We start from the raw sequence: 18414 nt of genomic DNA on the forward strand, positions 1-18414 counted from the left end.
ATAATTAGAAAATACTATTGTATATATGTAATAGTACTTTAAATTGATACTTTATGTATATAAAATATTATTTTATATATAATTATATGTATATAAAATAATAAAATATTTTATTCGTCGCAACGAAATTTTTCATATCATGCAAATGGCAGGCAATTTCAAAACATAGCCGAATGCAAAAAAAAGAAATCTATTCAAGAAAAGTGGTAGCAATTAGAGCAAAAAAAGTATTTAAAAAGAAACCCATAAATCTTTGCCAAAGTTAACGATGTCTGTTAATAAATGCAAAGAGATTAGATCCACAAAATATTAAGCATTAAACATCATTCCTCGATTGAGGAATGATATTTATTATTGATAATTATTGCTCGCCTTTATTGCTATACGTAATCTATAATTAAATGTGCTACCATTTTGTCGCAATTTCGCATTCCTATAAAAATTTGTTTCTTCCGAATAAAATTATTTAGGTCGGCGAAATGCGATTCTATTTCGCTTGCACTTTCGCTTGTGCACTGATATTAATAACGATATTTATCAATGATAAATATAAATGAATAATAACATTAATAATACTGTTAAACGACTAAAAATTACGTTAACTCGAAAGCATGCCGTCTCTTCGTCCGACAGCATTGGCGCAGTTCCTCTTCCGTCTAATGCAACATTTTGCCGCGTGCATCGGCAGAATGTCGGCGATCGCAGCTCGCGTGCACTCTTGTGCACTCGCCGCGCTTCTGTCAAACAATCCGATGCGCGGCATTGTCTCAGTAGGGAGCATTGCCGGCTCGCAAAAAGACCAAGACGCGTCCGGCTAACAGTTCTCGCCGCGGAACCGAGAGGTCGAGCAACGTCGCGTGAGTGTCAGTCGAGTGGTTGTTCCCCGTTTGAAGATCAGCATGACAGCGAACACGACGAGCGACGTAAGTCATCGTTGTTCCATCTATGATCGCGTTGTGTTCTCCGTCGAAGTAAGTCTGTTGTTGTTTTTTGTTTTTTTTTTTAATTAACGTTTGACGACGTTGTTGCACGCAGACGAGTCTGCAGAATTCGTCTACGACGACGACTTTCACCGTCGCGGGGAATGTGCTCCGAGGGGAAAAGAAGACGTACGAGATGAAACATAGATCCTGTGCACAGATGCTGTACGGCGTGATGAAGAAGAATAGGAGCCGCGTTGTACAGGTACGAAATCGATCGATGATCGCATTATTGCTGCCTCCCACGATTCGTTGACGTGCTATGCTATGCTATGCTATGCTATGCTATGCTATTTTAGAACTTCCTCTTGGCAGATAAATTAGAGCTGCACTTGTCTCTATGCTAATAGCAAGGAACGTTGCAACTTGCATTTCCGAAATGAGAATTTTTGCGGGATTGTTGTGGGATTTTTGCGGGATTATTGTAGGATTTTTGTGGGATTTTTGCGGGACCTTGCATGATTTTTATGGGTTTTTATAGGATTTTTTGCGGGATTTTTACAGGACCTCTGTACGATTTTTACAGGATTTTTACAGGACCTTTGCACGATTTTTATACGATTTTTACACGATTTTTGTACGATCTTAACGGGATTTTCGCATTATTTTTACGAGATCTTTACACTATTTTTACGGAATTTTTATACGATTTTTACTCGATTTATGTATTGCTTTTGCACGATTTTTACAGGACTTTTGCAATATTTCTAAACGATATGAGCACTATTTTTGCACGACTTTTATGGTATTTTTGCACTATTCTTACGGGATCTTTATCCTATTTTTACACGATTTTTACGGAATTCTTATCCTATTTTCACGGGGCTTGTACACAATTTTTACGCGACTTTTTAAACGGTAAAGCAAATCGAATGTTTGCATTCTAGAATCTTTCTGCTTCGTTTGCTCTATGTTCCATTTCAGAAAGCCTTGGACTCGTTATTTCTACAACGCCGACATCAGTAATTTACTGAAACATTGTTCAATTAATCGAAGAACCTCGACGTCTCCGTAAAATTTTCCAAAGGAAGCTGCATGGTCGCTTCTTGCCGACGTCTTTAATGGGAAGTTACATAACAGCCGATTAATCGACGCTTGTTGCGGTATAAGAGAAGAGAATCCGCGAAGAGAAATAAATCGTTCGTAGAACGAGAGAGTTATGGCTATCATAGATTTATAAAATCCAAGCTGCGAAGTTTACAGCGCACAATAAAAATTATGAAATAATCGAATCTCTTCGCGCTTCCCGAATAATATGAATTGACCGGCGACGATCTTCGCCGCCGTTCTCAGCCAATAGCGATCGAGTGCCGCGGCAGTGGGGCAGCTAAATAAATGCGGGGCTGGGGGGAATATAAGCGCAAAGGCGCCTTGTTGTCGCGCGAGGACTATACGTTGTTCCGCGTACAGTAATGTCTCTCTTACTGACGCTCAGATTGTTCACTAAATTGGACAATTTGGGACGAGGAGATACGATTATTCGAGCCTTGCTGCTCGTTTTTATAATTGTGGACAATTTGTAACTATAAAGATAAAAAAATAAACATTACTGTATCTCGTTAGACCCTAATTTCGTTAGTCGAATTAACGTTGCGATTTCTAGGTGGACGCCGGCACAGGAGAAGAGGACACTTACGGAGAGATGCTGGATCGAGCAGTGAGATGCGCGCTTTGGCTGAGAAAACAGGGCGTGAAGAGGGGAGACATCGTCGCGGTCGCGACGCACAATCATCTCGATAGCTTCGTTCCCTGCGTCGCCGCGGTTTTTATCGGGGCTATTGTGAATCCTTGGGATGCCGGAATGAATGCAGGCAAGGCTACGATTAAAAAATTGCGCTGGAAAAACTTGCGCCTCGAAACTTGTTGCGAGTTATTAGCGAAGAAAAAAGATGAGAAATAATAGAGATCGTAAATTTATATATAAAGTATTTAATATAACATATTAATATTCATTATAATATATAATACATTTTATATCTATAATATATAATGTATACAATGTGTGTGCATTATATTATAATATTAATATTCATTATAATATATAATATATACAATGTGTATTATATTATAATATTAATATTCATTATAATATATAATGTATTGTATAATATTTTATAGATGTACAATATATCATATATTATATACCTGTAATACACAATACATTTAATATAATATATACAATATATTATATTATAACATATAATAATGTATAATATACATATATAGTGTATTACGTTATAAAACATACTAGCACATATCATTATATCATCATCCCTTTATCACAAATATTATTATATCATTACAACACATTAACACAACACACAATATATATTTAATATAATATCTATAATATATTTATTGCTCTCCGGCAGGTCACGCACGGCATTTCATGAGCCTAACAGAGCCAAAAGTGATCTTCGCGAACGAGCAGGCAGCGAGGGTCGCGCTGGAAGCCGCGAAAGCTGAAGGCGTCGAGACGAAGACGGTCGTGTTCGGCGATCGTCCCGGCACTGTGGCTTTCACGGACGTCCTCCAAGGTCACAGCGACTTCGAGGTGGCGAGCTTCCGGTACGAGGAGGTCACCGACCTCCGCGACACATCGCTGATCATGTTCTCGTCCGGTACCACCGGCTTACCGAAGGGCGTGCAGATGTCCCACGACATGCTGCTCAGGCTGCTGGAGAACAAGGACCTCGAGTTCGGTAACATGACGCCGTTATGGTTCAGCCCTATATTCTGGATCACCGGCTGCTTCCTGAATTTCATGAGCCTCGCGTCCGGCGCCAAGAAAATCGTCGCGACCGAATTCGATCCGCAGAAATTGTGCGAGATCCTGGTCAGATACAAGGTACGCGCGGTTCGTAAACAATCGCCTTTTTTTAGTTAGTTAGTTAGTTAGTTAGTTTATTATTAGGCTGGTGCATACGAAATGTCCGATTTTTCTTTACGCGCGAACATTCGACTTCCTGTTTTCGTTGGGCTTTCGCATAAGCTTTTTGGCATAAGCTCGTTTATAGTTGGCAGGTTTGTCATCATAGTGTCGCGTTTTAACGAAGAAATACAAGATGCGTGAGAAAGTGAAAATTATGCGCTCATCGCTTGTTTTAATCGGCCTGATATTGTAATGTCTCCCTTATTGACGCTCAGTAATGTCTCTCTAATTCTCGCTCGAATAATCGTATCTGCTCTTCCAAAAATTGTCCATTTTTTTGGACAATCGGAACGTCAATTAGAGAGACATTACTGTACTTACACAACGCTCGGCGGCATACATCGTGCAAAACGATTGCGACAATTGAATTAGTTAAAATATGAAATTTTGCAGCAGTCAGCTTATTTTCCGGATCTTTCGCTGACCGACATTCATTTTTTTTAAACATTTAGAACAGTTTTCCCGGGCTAAACGGTACGAAAATGAAGACAGTCCGAAAAATTCCATATCAGAGTTTATCGTCTCGAAAGATCGGAATTTGTTTAAGACGGCCATCTGTGCGTTAAAATCTCGTTGGGAAAAGTGTATTGAAGCGGACGGAGCATATTTTGTTTAAATAAACAGCTTTTGAACAAAGATATTCAGTCTTATATGTTCGCTTAAATATCCGACATTTATTATGTTAATTTAAGTTAACTTAAAGTTAATTATATCAAGTTAAGTTAACTTAAAGTTAATTATTTCAAGTTAAGTTAAGTTAATGTTAATTATTTCAAGTTAAGTTAACTTAATGATAATTATTTCAAGTTAAGTTAACTTAAAGTTAATTATTTCAAGTTAAGTTAACTTAAAGTTAGTTATTTCAAGTTAAGTCAACTTAAAGTTAGTTATTTTATGTTAAGTTAACTTAAGGTTAGTTATTTTAAGTTAATATTTAAAGTTAATATTTAAAGCTGATTTCTGAATGGATCGATCGTCGTCCCGCAGATCACCTGGCTGATGCTGAGCACCAGCATGAGCAATCGATTTGTCAGGTACAAGGATCTGCCGAGCTACGACCTCTCGAGCCTCGATCAGATCATGATCGGCGGTGCCACATTGAAACAAGAATCGCAGGACGCGCTGAAGAAGCATTTGCCGCACACGAGCGTGATACAATGTTACGGCAAGTATTGCAAATGGCGTACAGAGCGAGTCGTATAATTAGACCTCACGTAAAACGTAAAAAACAGAAGAAAAATTTATACAAAAACAAATATTTGTGGCAGTCGACTGGTGGCAAATTTTCCTTCAATATTATTTGTTAAGGAAAGAATCGTCTAATGAAAGAATTAGTTAGAGAACGAATTAATTTACGAAAGTATTGAATAACGAAAGAGTTAGTTAATGAACGAATTAATTAACGAAAGAATTAGATAACGGACGAATTAATTAACGAAAGAATTAGGTAACGGACGAATTAATTAACGAAAGAATTAGATAACGAACGAATTAATTGAAAGAATTAGATAACGAACGAATTAATTAACGACAGAATTAGATAACGAACGAATTAGTTAACGACTGAATGAATTAACGATAAAGTTAGGTAACGAAAGAATTACTTAACGGTCGAATTAATTAACGAAAGAATTAGAAATGAAATTACAGATCTCCAAATCGGAAACCACGTGACATGATATTTGGATTTTCGTTAAAAAAAAACGCAATCAATGCGAAATCGTTTGTTTAAAAATATATAAAATCGTTTTAAAATACAGCGTTAAATACAGCAATTATTTAGTCGCAGCAACATCACTTGATTATAGTAATTACAATTTAAATTAAATACAGTAATTAAACATATATTTCAGGTATGACGGAGCTGGGTGGACTGGCCATGATTCAGAACTCGAATGGTGCCAGCGGTTCTTGTGGAACTGTGGTTCCTAACTGCGAGCTGAAAATCGTGGATGTGCAAACAGGAGAAAGCCTGGGCCCGAATCTGCAGGGCGAGCTCTGCGTAAAGACGCCCAACGTGATGATCGGATATTATAAAAATCCGACGGCTACGATGGAGATCTTGGATGAAGACGGTGGGTAGAAAAATGCGATATTCGATCGTTCCTAAAAAATATTTGTTTAAGTACCGCGTGTGCAAATCGCCGGCATGTTACAAAAATTGACGAAGAACGGCTTCGAATTGTTTCAAGCTTTTCGGTTGTTTTTATGTTGTTAGTATATAATTTTATTAATATAAAATAATTTTGTAATTTCTAATTAAAAATTATGATATGCAATGACTTATATAATTATATATAATTGTTAAATATTTAATATATGTAAGCGTTGTGTGTGAGTGAGTGCGCAGACGCAGGAGTAATGGAGGAAGGCAAAGAGAGCCGCGACGAGTCGAAGAATGAGAAGAGAAAGAGAAGCACGGACATTTAACTCTTGATTCTCTTATTTTAGAATCATATTGTGTTCGACTTCCATAATTATCCACACATTACATATATATAATTATATATGATTATTAAATATATAATATATATAACCATTATATATTATTATATGTATAATATAGTTATTACATATTATTATATAATATAACTATTATATATTATTATATAGTATAATTATTACATATTATTATATTATATAATTGTTATATATTATTATATAATATAATTATTACATATCATTATACAATACAATTATTATATATTATCATAATTTTTATTTTTATTGATTTTATTCTATCTAAACTGAATTTAATTATTATAATAAGTATTATATATAATATAACATATAATAAATTATAATTGAGTTATAATTTCCCAGGTTGGATACACACGGGCGACCTGGCATACTACAACGAGGATGGAGAGGTCTTTATCGTCGATAGACTGAAGGAGATAATTAAATACAGGGGACACCAAATAGCGCCGACCGAGATCGAGGATCTCTTGCAAGCGCATCCAGCCGTTATGGAAGCTGCAGTCGTCGGTATACCTCATCCTACCGACGACGATCATCCCGTTGCTTTCGTCAGCAAAATGCCCAACAAAGAAGTGCGTTTTTGCGACTTACTATCTCCGGCGAAATCTATACATATTGACATAACATCATTGAAAACGCTAATTATAACTTTTTTTACAACTGAATTAAATGGCTTGAATGTTCTTCTTTTTAAATGTTAAAGACTAATTTGTTGTCTGTATGTATAATTTGAAAGTTCATTCGATATCTTCTTTTATTTTCCGTAGTAAGTCGCGGAGAAAATGATCTGACGATTATTAACCTAATTTTCAGGTGACCGAGGAGGAATTAGTGACGATTGTGGAGAAGAATTTCATCGATGCTTATAAATTACGCGGCGGCGTGAAGTTCTTGCCGAGCCTTCCTCATACTTCCTCGGGCAAAGTATTGAGGATAGCGTTGAAAAACATGGCGAAGTCGCTGGCGCTTCAGTAAATACTCACGTGCTATTGTTTCACGTTTTTTTATTCGCGCGAAAAAATGTTCGTTGCTAAATGATCTTGCGTACCTGTCACTTCCCGTAGAAATCGCATTATTTTTGTGTGAACGCGATCTATATGCAAGGTGTCCAAAAATTGTGGTAGTTCCGGGAAATCGGAGGTTCCTGAGGGCATTCGAAGCAACTTTTTCCTTTGCGAAAATGCGATCCACGGCTTCGTTTACGAGTTATTAACGAAAAACAGCGACCAATCGGAGAGCGAGCGCGGCCGGCGCCCCGCCCTCGCGGCCAATGCCGCGTCGCGCCGGCCGTCTGCCGCGGCGATAGTGGTCGCGAGGGCGGGGAGTCTGACGCGGTAGCAGTGGTCGCGAGGTCAGGGCGTCAGCCGTGCACGATCTCTCATTGGTCACTGTTTTTCGTTAATAACTCGTTAACGATGCCTCGGAGCAAATTTTTGTAAAGGAGAAAGTTGCTTCGAATGATCTCAGGAACCTCTCATTTCCCGGAAGTAGCATAATTTTTGGACAACTTGCAGATTTTGTTCACACAAAAATAATGCGACGTGATCTCAAACTAAGGCCGAATCGTATCGTCCAGATCATCAATTAAATATTACTAATATTATTAATATTTATTTTATTATTTGTATTATTAATATTATTAATATTATAAATATTATCAATACTACTAAAAAAAAAATCAATATTATCGATATTATCAATATTGTAAATAGTATCAATATTGTTAATATAACCTTGTCAATATTATCAATATTGTTAATATTACCTTGTCAATATTATCAATATTGTTGATATTACCTTGTCAATATTATTGATATTGTTGTGTGTGATATTACCTTGTCGATATTATCAATATTGTTAATATTATCTTGTCAATATTATTAATATTGCTAATATTACCTTGTCAATATTATCAATAATGTCACTATTGTCAATATTATCAATATTATCAATATTATCAATATTATCAATATTATCAATATTATCAATATGATTATATAACAATATGTGAGCAAGAAGGCAAACGAAAGTATATTCGAATAAATCGTGTATATACATGGACGTGAAAAAAATTGATAAATAAAATCTAGAGATCTTAATTTGAGCAACAATTGAATCACGTTTGACATTGAATCATCGTTCGGCCCTGGTTTGATCGTGTCGCTCGCGTGCAGCTGTTTTCTATTTCCGGGCAATTCTCGACGAACCGAGTTCTGGACTGCAATTATTACGCATTTACGGCGGAGAAAAAGCTGTGTCGGTGAATATATATATATATAGATATTATATTAATAATATAGTTATTTATAATAACACATACACATTATATTAATAATATAGTTACTTATAATAACAGAGATATTATATTAATAATATAGTTACATACAATAACACACATATTATTTATATTAATAGCTATAATATATACATGATATAATTATATAATATCTCTAAAGCAGAGAAATAAACTACAAACTATTTTCTAGATTGCAAATAAAACAGATATTATACTAACACGTACGATGAAATATTTCAAATGCTCGTCGAAAAATGAATGTTACAGTTACGAACAATAGTAGAGGAGGGGGAGGGGGCGGCGGAGGGACTGAAGTAAATTGATACACACGAGGCGGATTGATACAGCGAAATTAACGAAACACTGGTTGTTTGTAAACACTCGATGAGCAACAGGTGCTCGAAGGCTGTCAATCAACTATTTCCTGCGACCGGCAGCATTCGTATGATGGAATCAGTTCAGTTGTTTCCGTTCTTGCGGCGCGAAACTAAATATTCGAGCCGCGTTCTGAACGAATCTCGAGCCCCGGATTCGCTTAGAGGAAGGCGCCCGGATTCACTTAGAGAGAGAGAGAGCGAGGAGTCTGAATTCACTTAGAGAGAGGAGTCTGAATTCACTTAGAGAGAGGAGTCTGAATTCACTTAGAGGAAGGCGTCTGGATTCACTTAGAGAGAGCAGTCTGAATTCGCTTGGAGGAAGGCGTGCGGATTCACTTAGAGAGAGAGAGGGGTCTGAATTCACTTAGAGGGATTTTCCTTCTCCAGCGGACCTAAGGCTTGCACTAAAGTCAGTGCGTGTAGTACAATTTTGTGTAATTAATTTCGTACGATAGAATTTTGTGCAGCAACCTTGTACGTCAATTATGTGCATCGATTTTGTGCAATGCAATTTTGAGCAATCAATTTTGTGCAATCAATTTTGTGCAATTAGTTTTGTGCTTCAATTTTGTACAATACAATTTTGTGCAGTTAGTTTTGTGCTTCAATTTTGTACAATACAATTTTGTGCAATCAATTTTGTGCAATACAGTTTAGATTTACGTGGCGATGTTCCGAATAACCATTGACTATACTGTCGGTCGCAGGTGCAATCGTCGGAACGGATATTCACCATCGTGGATAATGTGCTGATAGGGAAGAACGGGGCCGTTTGATCTGAAGTACAAAAGCGGCGGAGAATACTTGTACGAACGGATGAAGAATAATCCGAGTATAGTTGCGCAGGTATAATCATGGTATCATTAATTCAAGAGCTTCGCATTGTTCGCATCGATTCGAGTGTATAAAGTGACCGAGGACAGCGTCAACGCGACCAATACCAAACGTATCATGCTATCGTCACGAAATGGTTTAATTAATCCCACGGAAACTCAGCAAATAATGCTTTATTAATGATTCATTAATGATCTAGTAGAGACTAATTAATGATTTATTAATGATCTATTAATAATTAATTAATGATTTATTTATTATCTATTAATAATTAATTAATGATTTATTTATTATCTATTAATGATCCATGAATGGTTTATTAACGATTTATTAATGATTTATCAATAATGTATTAATGGTGTATTGATGATCTATTAATAACTTACTAGTGATCTATTAACGATTCATTAATGATTTATTAATGACCTATTAACGATACATTAATGATTTATTAATGACATATTAATGGTTCGTTATTTATTTATTAATGATTTATTATTGATTTATTAACGATTTATTATGCTGATTAATTCCGTCGACACTTCTACGATTTTCGTAACGCAATCTCCATTCATAATAAATTAATACGTTCTTACGTAGCAATGCCAGGGTCAACGGAAATTATAAGTTGCATCAGAGTCCCGGTGATACAGGGAAAAAACTATTCGTCATAGCTATCTTGTCGATCACAAACATTTTGCACGTAATGCTGACGGACACTAATTACCGGACCGCAGATCTTATGCATTCACGATGGAAATGGTGATGGTGGGCGATTCAAAGAAACGGAGAACGTTGACGTATTTTAATTTCAAATTATTTAGAATTATTTTCGAAAGATCGTTATTTTGCACAGATATCAGCAGTTCACTGATTACACTTCAGTTCAATTGAGAAGATATCTTTTTTATTTCACAGACAGATCAAAATAAATTGTATATTATACATATATTCAAGCGCAATCAGATGTTAAAGGTTGACGAAAAGAAAAATATTTTATAATGTGCCGAGCGAAGTAGCATTACTTAAAAAAATTTGAATATAGGAAGTGCAATTTGCTCCAGTTTTTTTGATAGTGATTTCGCTGACGAAAATCTGTGTGTTCTATTGTAGTATTAATATCTTTATTAATTATTATATATTGTATATTATTATTATTATTATTATTATTATACATTATTATTATATATTATTATTACTAGTATTATTGTTATATTATTATTATTATTATTATTATTATTATTATTATTATTATTATATATTATTAAATCTTTATTAATCTTTATGGACAATTTGGGAAGAGGAGATATGATTATTCAAGACTCGATTAGGGAAATGATTATGCCATTTCGACGCGACCGACGTGGCAGATGGAAACAGCGAGTCACGAACAGAACGGGTTAGGTAATGCTAATTTAGCTCGACGAATTTTTTACACCGGCGGTTTTCTTTGGAAACGTTACTCTGCAATCATCGCGACACACGTATGCGTTTCGGTCGTTCGAAATCTTTTTTTTACGGTGTTATGTCAGCGTTGTCGGATGTTACAGGAACGATCGGATGTTACAGGTGGACGTTACCACGGACGAAGAAAATACATCCGAGCAGCTGCTGGATAGAGCAGTGAGATGCGCCCTTTGGTTGAGGAAAGAAGGCGTCAAGAAGGGAGGCGTCATCGCAATTTCCATGCACAACCATCCCGACTGCTTCGTTCCGTGCATCGCCGCGCTTTTCATCGGTGTGATATTCAACCCCTGGGATCCGGGGATGAATACCAGTAAGAACAACCCTTCATTCGTTATCAGAAAATTATTATCGGACCGTTGAATCTCCGCGTAAATTTTCATCTCGTTCTTGAAACATTTGAACTAAAAAAATGCTGAATTTCTTCTCTATTTCTTACGCGAGATTAAATTAATTTTATTAAATTTCCCTTCGAAATTGATTGTTCATTCGAACAGAAAGCTGATCGATCGAAATATCTGTAGGGTTATCTTCTTTCATCTCATAATTGTGTTAACACCCTGAGAGACATGATTCCTGAGGTCATTTGGAACAACTTTTTCCTCAGCGAAAATGTCCTACGAGGCTTCGTTTACGAGTTATTAACGAAAAATGAGAGGCCAATGAGAGGCGAGCGCGGCAGGCGCCCCGCCCACGCGACCACTGCCGCCGCGTCAGACGGCCGGCGCGACGCGGCATTGGCCGCGAGTGCGGATCGCTGGCCGCGCTCGCTCGCCGATTGAAAATATCTTTACAAATATTTTTGTAAAAGAAAAAGTTAGTTGAAATTACTTTAGGAATCATTCTTCATTGGATGATTACATTATTATGGGACACCATGTATATATTTATTGAAATTATCTCATATTTAGGAGAATTCAAGGTTTTCGTTGAAATTAACAGCTTGCCGTAGCATTTTCTGTATAATTACGATAATTAGAACCATCTCGATCGCAATAATTTTTTAGAAGAGGAGTAAACTTTATACTATTTATTGTCTATGTAATATTTAATATTATACTACTACTATTTTATTGTGTCTTTATAAATATATTTTTATGTATTTATGTATTATATATTTTATGTAGTTATATTTATATATCATATATTTTATATAGTTATATTTATATATCATATATTTTATATAGTTATATTTATATATCATATATTTTATATATAGTTATATTTATATATCATATATTTTATATACTTATATTTATATATCATATATTTTATATTTTATATTTTATATCTTATATCTTATATCTTATATCTTATATCTTATATCTTATATCTTATATTTTATATTTTATATTTTATATTTTATATTTTATATCTTATATCTTATATCTTATATCTTATATCTTATATCTTATATCATATATTTTATATACTTATATTTATATATCATATATTTTATATTTTATATTTTATATCTTATATCTTATATCTTATATCTTATATCTTATATCTTATATTTTATATTTTATATTTTATATTTTATATTTTATATCTTATATCTTATATCTTATATCTTATATCTTATATCTTATATCTTATATCTTATATCTTATATCTTATATCTTATATCTTATATCTTATATCTTATATCTTATATTTTATATTTTATATTTTATATTTTATATTTTATATTTTATATTTTATATTTTATATTTTATATTTTATATTTTATATTTTATATTTTATATTTTATATTTTATATTTTATATTTTATATTTTATATTTTATATTTTATATTTTATATTTTATATTTTATATTTTATATTTTATATTTTATATTTTATATTTTATATTTTATATTTTATATTTTATATTTTATATTTTATATTTTATATTTTATATTTTATATTTTATATTTTATATTTTATATTTTATATTTTATATTTTATATTTTATATTTTATATTTTATATTTTATATTTTATATTTTATATTTTATATTTTATATTTTATATTTTATATTTTATATTTTATATTTTATATTTTATATTTTATATTTTATATTTTATATTTTATATTTTATATTTTATATTTTATATTTTATATTTTATATTTTATATTTTATATTTTATATTTTATATTTTATATTTTATATTTTATATTTTATATTTTATATTTTATATTTTATATTTTATATTTTATATTTTATATTTTATATTTTATATTTTATATTTTATATTTTATATTTTATATTTTATATTTTATATTTTATATTTTATATTTTATATTTTATATTTTATATTTTATATTTTATATTTTATATTTTATATTTTATATTTTATATTTTATATTTTATATTTTATATTTTATATTTTATATTTTATATTTTATATTTTATATATTTATATTTATATCATATATTTTATACATTTATATTTATATTATATATTTTTATAGAATATTTATGTATATAATATTTTATATAGTATTTTATATTTATATGCAGGTTAATAGAATTTGATATCGACCTAAAGGAACGTTATAACCTAAACAGCAAACAAAGATGCAACTCCGTGCAACAGCAATTTTCATTTTGCACAAAGATCCTGTTTGTTGCAAATATATTCGTAAAATTGTTTCCGTTCCCGTGTTCGCAGATCTGGCGCGCCACTTCATGAGATTGACGGAGCCGAGGGTGGTTTTCGCGAACGAAAGATCGACGGGGGTTATATTTTACATATACGCGGCGAGGATCGAAGGCTTCGAGCTGAAGGTGGTCACGTTCGGCGATTATGTCGGCACCCTGTCTTTCGCGGACGTTCTGGAGGGTCACCCGCGATCCGCTGTGACGAGTTTCCGTTGCGAGAACGTCGAACTCGGCGATACGGCGCAGATACTCGTCTCTTCCGGCACCACCGGTTTGTCAAAGGGCGTCGAGCTGTCCCATAGAATGATCCTCTTGAACTTGGTAGACAATGCAGCGGTGCATCTAACTGTGATGGCGACGCCGTTGTGGTTCAGCACCCTGTGCTGGATCAGCGGCATTCTGTGCAACCTTAAGATCTTCTCTACCTCCGCGAGGAAGATAATCGGGCCGGATTTCGAGCCGCAGAAGGTGTGCGAACTCGTGGAGAAGTATAAGGTATTATTATTTATTTTTATTTATTTATTTGTTCTCCATTAATTCTTGTTTTTCGGTTTTGGATGGCTTGCGGTTTACGTACTTTTCTGACATAATTGATGAAAGGGGAACAAAGAATTATAAATTATAATATTCTTGTAATAATTTATGATAATGTATACTGTTTTTCCGCGTATTTGATATTCGCGGTTCCCTACGACTTTTCAAGATGCTAGGGATACTAAGCTGAGTTTCTTTTCTTTAACTTGGAATATATTTGAACATTCAACTTCACATCGATATAGAGTATAATTTTTAGCGAGTAGACTATTCCGTGTTCGGGTTGGTGGAAGAATGAATGTTGTGTGTTGTGTCTTCTCGGAGGTAAGTTCGGTGTGGGTGTGTTCTAAGTTTGGGACAGTCGGATTTGTGGATTATTCATTTTTTGCGAGGAGTGAGGGAAACGGTCGCCCTGACTGATTGGAGTACAAAATTAGAAAGGTGACCGCCCCAAACTAAGGGTCACCCGCAGGTAGTGTTCGTGCCCTCGGGTGACGCCCGCGAAGTAATCCGAGTGTCCCAAGGATAAGCCGTAGCAAACAATGATCCGGAAAATGCCTCTTCTCGGTGGAACATGCATATCGTAAAAAACGGCTAGAATTGACATTTGGTGACCAACTGTGGGTCATAAAAGAAATACTTGAATAGAAGACGGAAATGGCTTTCAACGAAATTGTTTACTACGGGTGTTCTGGCATTTCGATTGCTTCGTCCAAAATACGTTATTTCCTAGGGCCTTCGGTCCCTGGGTTATCCACATCTGGCGATTTTCCTCTACCCAGGGATGGACGTAGATGGTCAATAATGTTTGACCCGAGGACAACATTTTTCCTTGCTTGATTTATAAGGGTTCCGTCATACAACGGAACATATACTAATTTATAACAATTTATAATAATATAACTGATTAACAATAATGTATAATAATATAACTAATTCATAATAATGTATACTAATATAAAGTAATTTTTAATAATGTATACTAATATAGACTAATTTATAATAATTTATAATAATGTATACTAATATAAACTAATTTATAATAATTTATAATAATGTATACTAATATGAACTAATTTATAATAATTTATAATAATGTATACTAATATGAACTAATTTATAACAATTTATAATAATGTATACTAATATAAACTAATTTGTAACAATTTATAATAATATAACTAATTTATAACAATTCATAATAATGTATAATAATATAACCACTTTATAATAGTTTATAATAACTGACGAGTTATAATCGTTAATCATTAATCGGATCACTTTTTTTAAAAACTCGCTTTACATATAATTAAGATTTCTTTATATTAAATATAATTACTTAATTAAACATAATTAAATACAATTCTTTTTATTAAGATTACAATTACAATTTAAATGACACGTGATTTCGTGTCGTTCAATTACTAATTTCTTGACGATCGTGTCGTAAGTCACGTGGTTATTTCTGAGCACAAGCATGGTGAATCGGTTGGTCAGATACGAGGACTTACGAAAGTACGACCTCTCCAGCTTGAAATGCCTGTTCGTGGGTGGTGCCATCTTGAAGCAGGAATCTCAGGACATGTTGCGAGAGTATTTGCCGCATGCGCTAGTGGCGCAAGGTTACGGTAAATATCGTATTGCAAAACGTAGAACAAAATCAGCTAGGAGGGGGAATATGTGAACTCATAGGTGCCTTCTTCTCGCGTGAGGTCTATAGGCGGCTCTGCGTTTAGATTCCCCCTCTTACTAGCTGCGGCGGTAGAGCAGTTAGGAGGGGGAATATGTGAACGCGAAGGTTCCTTCTTCTCGTGCGAGGACTATAGGCACTTTGGTTTTGCATTTCTCCTTCCACTAGCTGCCGCATTGCTGCAGCTAGGAGAGAGAATATGTAAACTCATTGGTGCTTCCTTCTCACACGAGGACTATAGGCACCTCTGCACTTACATTCCCCCTTCCACTAGCTGTCCCACTGCTACAGTTAGGAGGGGGAATATGTGAACGCGAAGGCACCTTTTTCTCGCGCGCGGACTATAGGAATGTTTTTACATTCTCATGTCGCGGAATGTTTTTACATTCTCCCTCCCACTAGCTTCCCCCCTTCTCTAGCAAGGAAGGGCAATACGTCAACGCAGAGCTTCCTTCTTCTCGCCAGGGAACGATAATAAACACGCGAATTTTACTGTTTCAAAAAATAGAATCCAATCAAACGAATTAAAATCAAACTTTTATTTCAGGCATGACGGAATTGGGGGGCGCCGTTGCATCTCAAAATCCAAAGAGTACCAGCGGTTCCTGCGGAACGGTGTCCATCAATTGTGAAATGAAAATCGTGGACGTTCAAACGGGGAAAAGTTTGGGCCCGAATCAGCAGGGTGAACTATGCGTGAAATCGTCCACCATAATGAACGGATATCACAAAAATCCGACGGCGACGAAGGAGATCTTGAACAAAAACGGTAAGTAGAAAGGTCAAATTATTATAATAGTTGAACTAACCCCTTGACGCACGTGCTGCCCCTCCGAATCGAAATTTCTTTCGTCCTCTAATTTGAGGGTGTATTCAACATCGGAATTTCGAACACGAATGCGTTCAGAATAGAGTAATGTCTCCCTAATTGACGCTCAGATTGCGCACAAAAATGGACAATCTAGGAAGAGGAAATTCGAGAGCCTTGAATAATTGTATCTCCTCTTCCCAAATAGTACATTTTTGTGCGCAATCTGGGTGTCAATTAGAGAGATATTACTGTAAAAATTATGAAATAATCGAATCTCTTCGCGCTTCCCGAATAATATGAATTGACCGACGACGATCTTCTCCGCCGGTCTCGGCCAATAGCGATCGAGTGCCGCGGCAGTGGGGCAGCTAAATAAATATGGGGGTTGGGGGAATATAAGTGCAAAGGCGCTTTGTTGTCGCGCGAGGACTATACGTTGTTCCGCGTACAGTAATGTCTCCCTTACTGACGCTCAGATTGTCCACTAAATTGGATAATTTGGGAAGAGCAGATACGATTATTCGAGCCTTGCGGCTCGTTTTTATAATTGTGGACAATGTATAACTATAAAAATAAATCGCAAGGCTCGAATAATCGTATCTCTTCTTCCCAAATTGTCCATTTTTGTGGACGATCTGAGCGTCAATTAGGGAGACATTACTGTATCCGTTGTTTCGGGGAATTGTTTCCCTCGGTGATTACGCAGCTCTCGAACCGACGATGGACTCCTAGGACTATCCCGTGAGTGTATACATATTGTACCGATATAGTATTAATCGTTTAAGCGATGCGCCGATGTAAAAGAAAAAAACAAGACAAGAAAAAGGAAAAAAAAGAAAAAAAAAGAATAGAAAGGAAAAGAAAAGAAACGGCGGCGCACAGATTATTGTGGGGCCGTCCTCGGAGTACAAATTCTCTCTGGGATACTTTTTATTTGTACGCACCCCGCTAGACACTCGGAAACGTTTTCTTCTTTTTTTTAGTAGCCCCGTAGTGTGACAGATTTTTTTTCCCCGTTTCTCCTTGATCGATCGTGAATATATATATATATGGACAATAAATATATGAGAGAGAGAGAGAGAGAGAGGGGGGGGGGAGAGAGAAAGAGAGAGAGAGAGAGAGAGAGAGAGACGAAACGCGTTGTTCGTTGATGTAAAAAAATCTCTGTTCAGTTCTCTGGTTCTAATCGACTTACGATGAATAAACTGTTTCAAACATTCGACTTTTCTTTGAACTGTTCGAGAATATTAATTGTAAATATATTATATTAATATATTAATGTGGAAACGTAAAATCGCGAACTTGTCAATTTATTTGTCAATTTATATGTTAAAGATTCATAGTATTGCTATATATACTATGTAGTACT

The 18414-nt window shown here is 34.7% G+C and overlaps 2 protein-coding genes across 10 annotated transcripts; both read left to right on the forward strand.

Moving 5' to 3' along the window:
* Positions 1-727: 727 nt before the first annotated feature.
* LOC117221537 (luciferin 4-monooxygenase) lies at positions 728-8909 on the forward strand. 3 transcript variants are annotated; one of them, XM_033472566.2, is made up of 8 exons: positions 728-971; positions 1036-1185; positions 2584-2791; positions 3353-3828; positions 4900-5077; positions 5766-5987; positions 6736-6965; positions 7207-8909. In XM_033472566.2, the coding sequence occupies exons 1-8, from the start codon at positions 900-902 to the stop codon at positions 7366-7368; spliced, it is 1698 nt and encodes a 565-aa protein (XP_033328457.2). In that variant the 5' UTR covers positions 728-899; the 3' UTR covers positions 7369-8909. The 3 variants fall into 3 exon arrangements, with proteins under 3 accessions (XP_033328457.2, XP_033328458.2, XP_076384398.1); XM_033472567.2 differs by having other exon boundaries at positions 730-923; XM_076528283.1 differs by lacking the exons at positions 728-971; positions 1036-1185 and adding an exon at positions 1252-2499.
* Positions 8910-9008: 99 nt separating this feature from the next.
* Positions 9009-17002, forward strand: LOC117221564 (uncharacterized). 7 transcript variants are annotated; one of them, XM_076528297.1, is made up of 6 exons: positions 9009-9479; positions 9774-9912; positions 11470-11677; positions 14021-14505; positions 16075-16172; positions 16782-17002. In XM_076528297.1, exons 2-6 carry the CDS (start codon positions 9883-9885, stop codon positions 16864-16866), a joined length of 906 nt encoding a protein of 301 aa, XP_076384412.1. In that variant the 5' UTR covers positions 9009-9479; positions 9774-9882; the 3' UTR covers positions 16867-17002. The 7 variants fall into 7 exon arrangements, with proteins under 7 accessions (XP_076384412.1, XP_076384413.1, XP_076384411.1 ...); XM_076528298.1 differs by having other exon boundaries at positions 9009-9475; XM_076528296.1 differs by having other exon boundaries at positions 9009-9912.
* The last annotated feature ends 1412 nt before the right edge of the window (positions 17003-18414 follow it).

The sequence above is a fragment of the Megalopta genalis genome, unplaced genomic scaffold (genome assembly GCF_051020955.1).
Source record: "Megalopta genalis isolate 19385.01 unplaced genomic scaffold, iyMegGena1_principal scaffold0250, whole genome shotgun sequence".
NCBI classification, from domain to species: domain Eukaryota; kingdom Metazoa; phylum Arthropoda; class Insecta; order Hymenoptera; family Halictidae; genus Megalopta; species Megalopta genalis.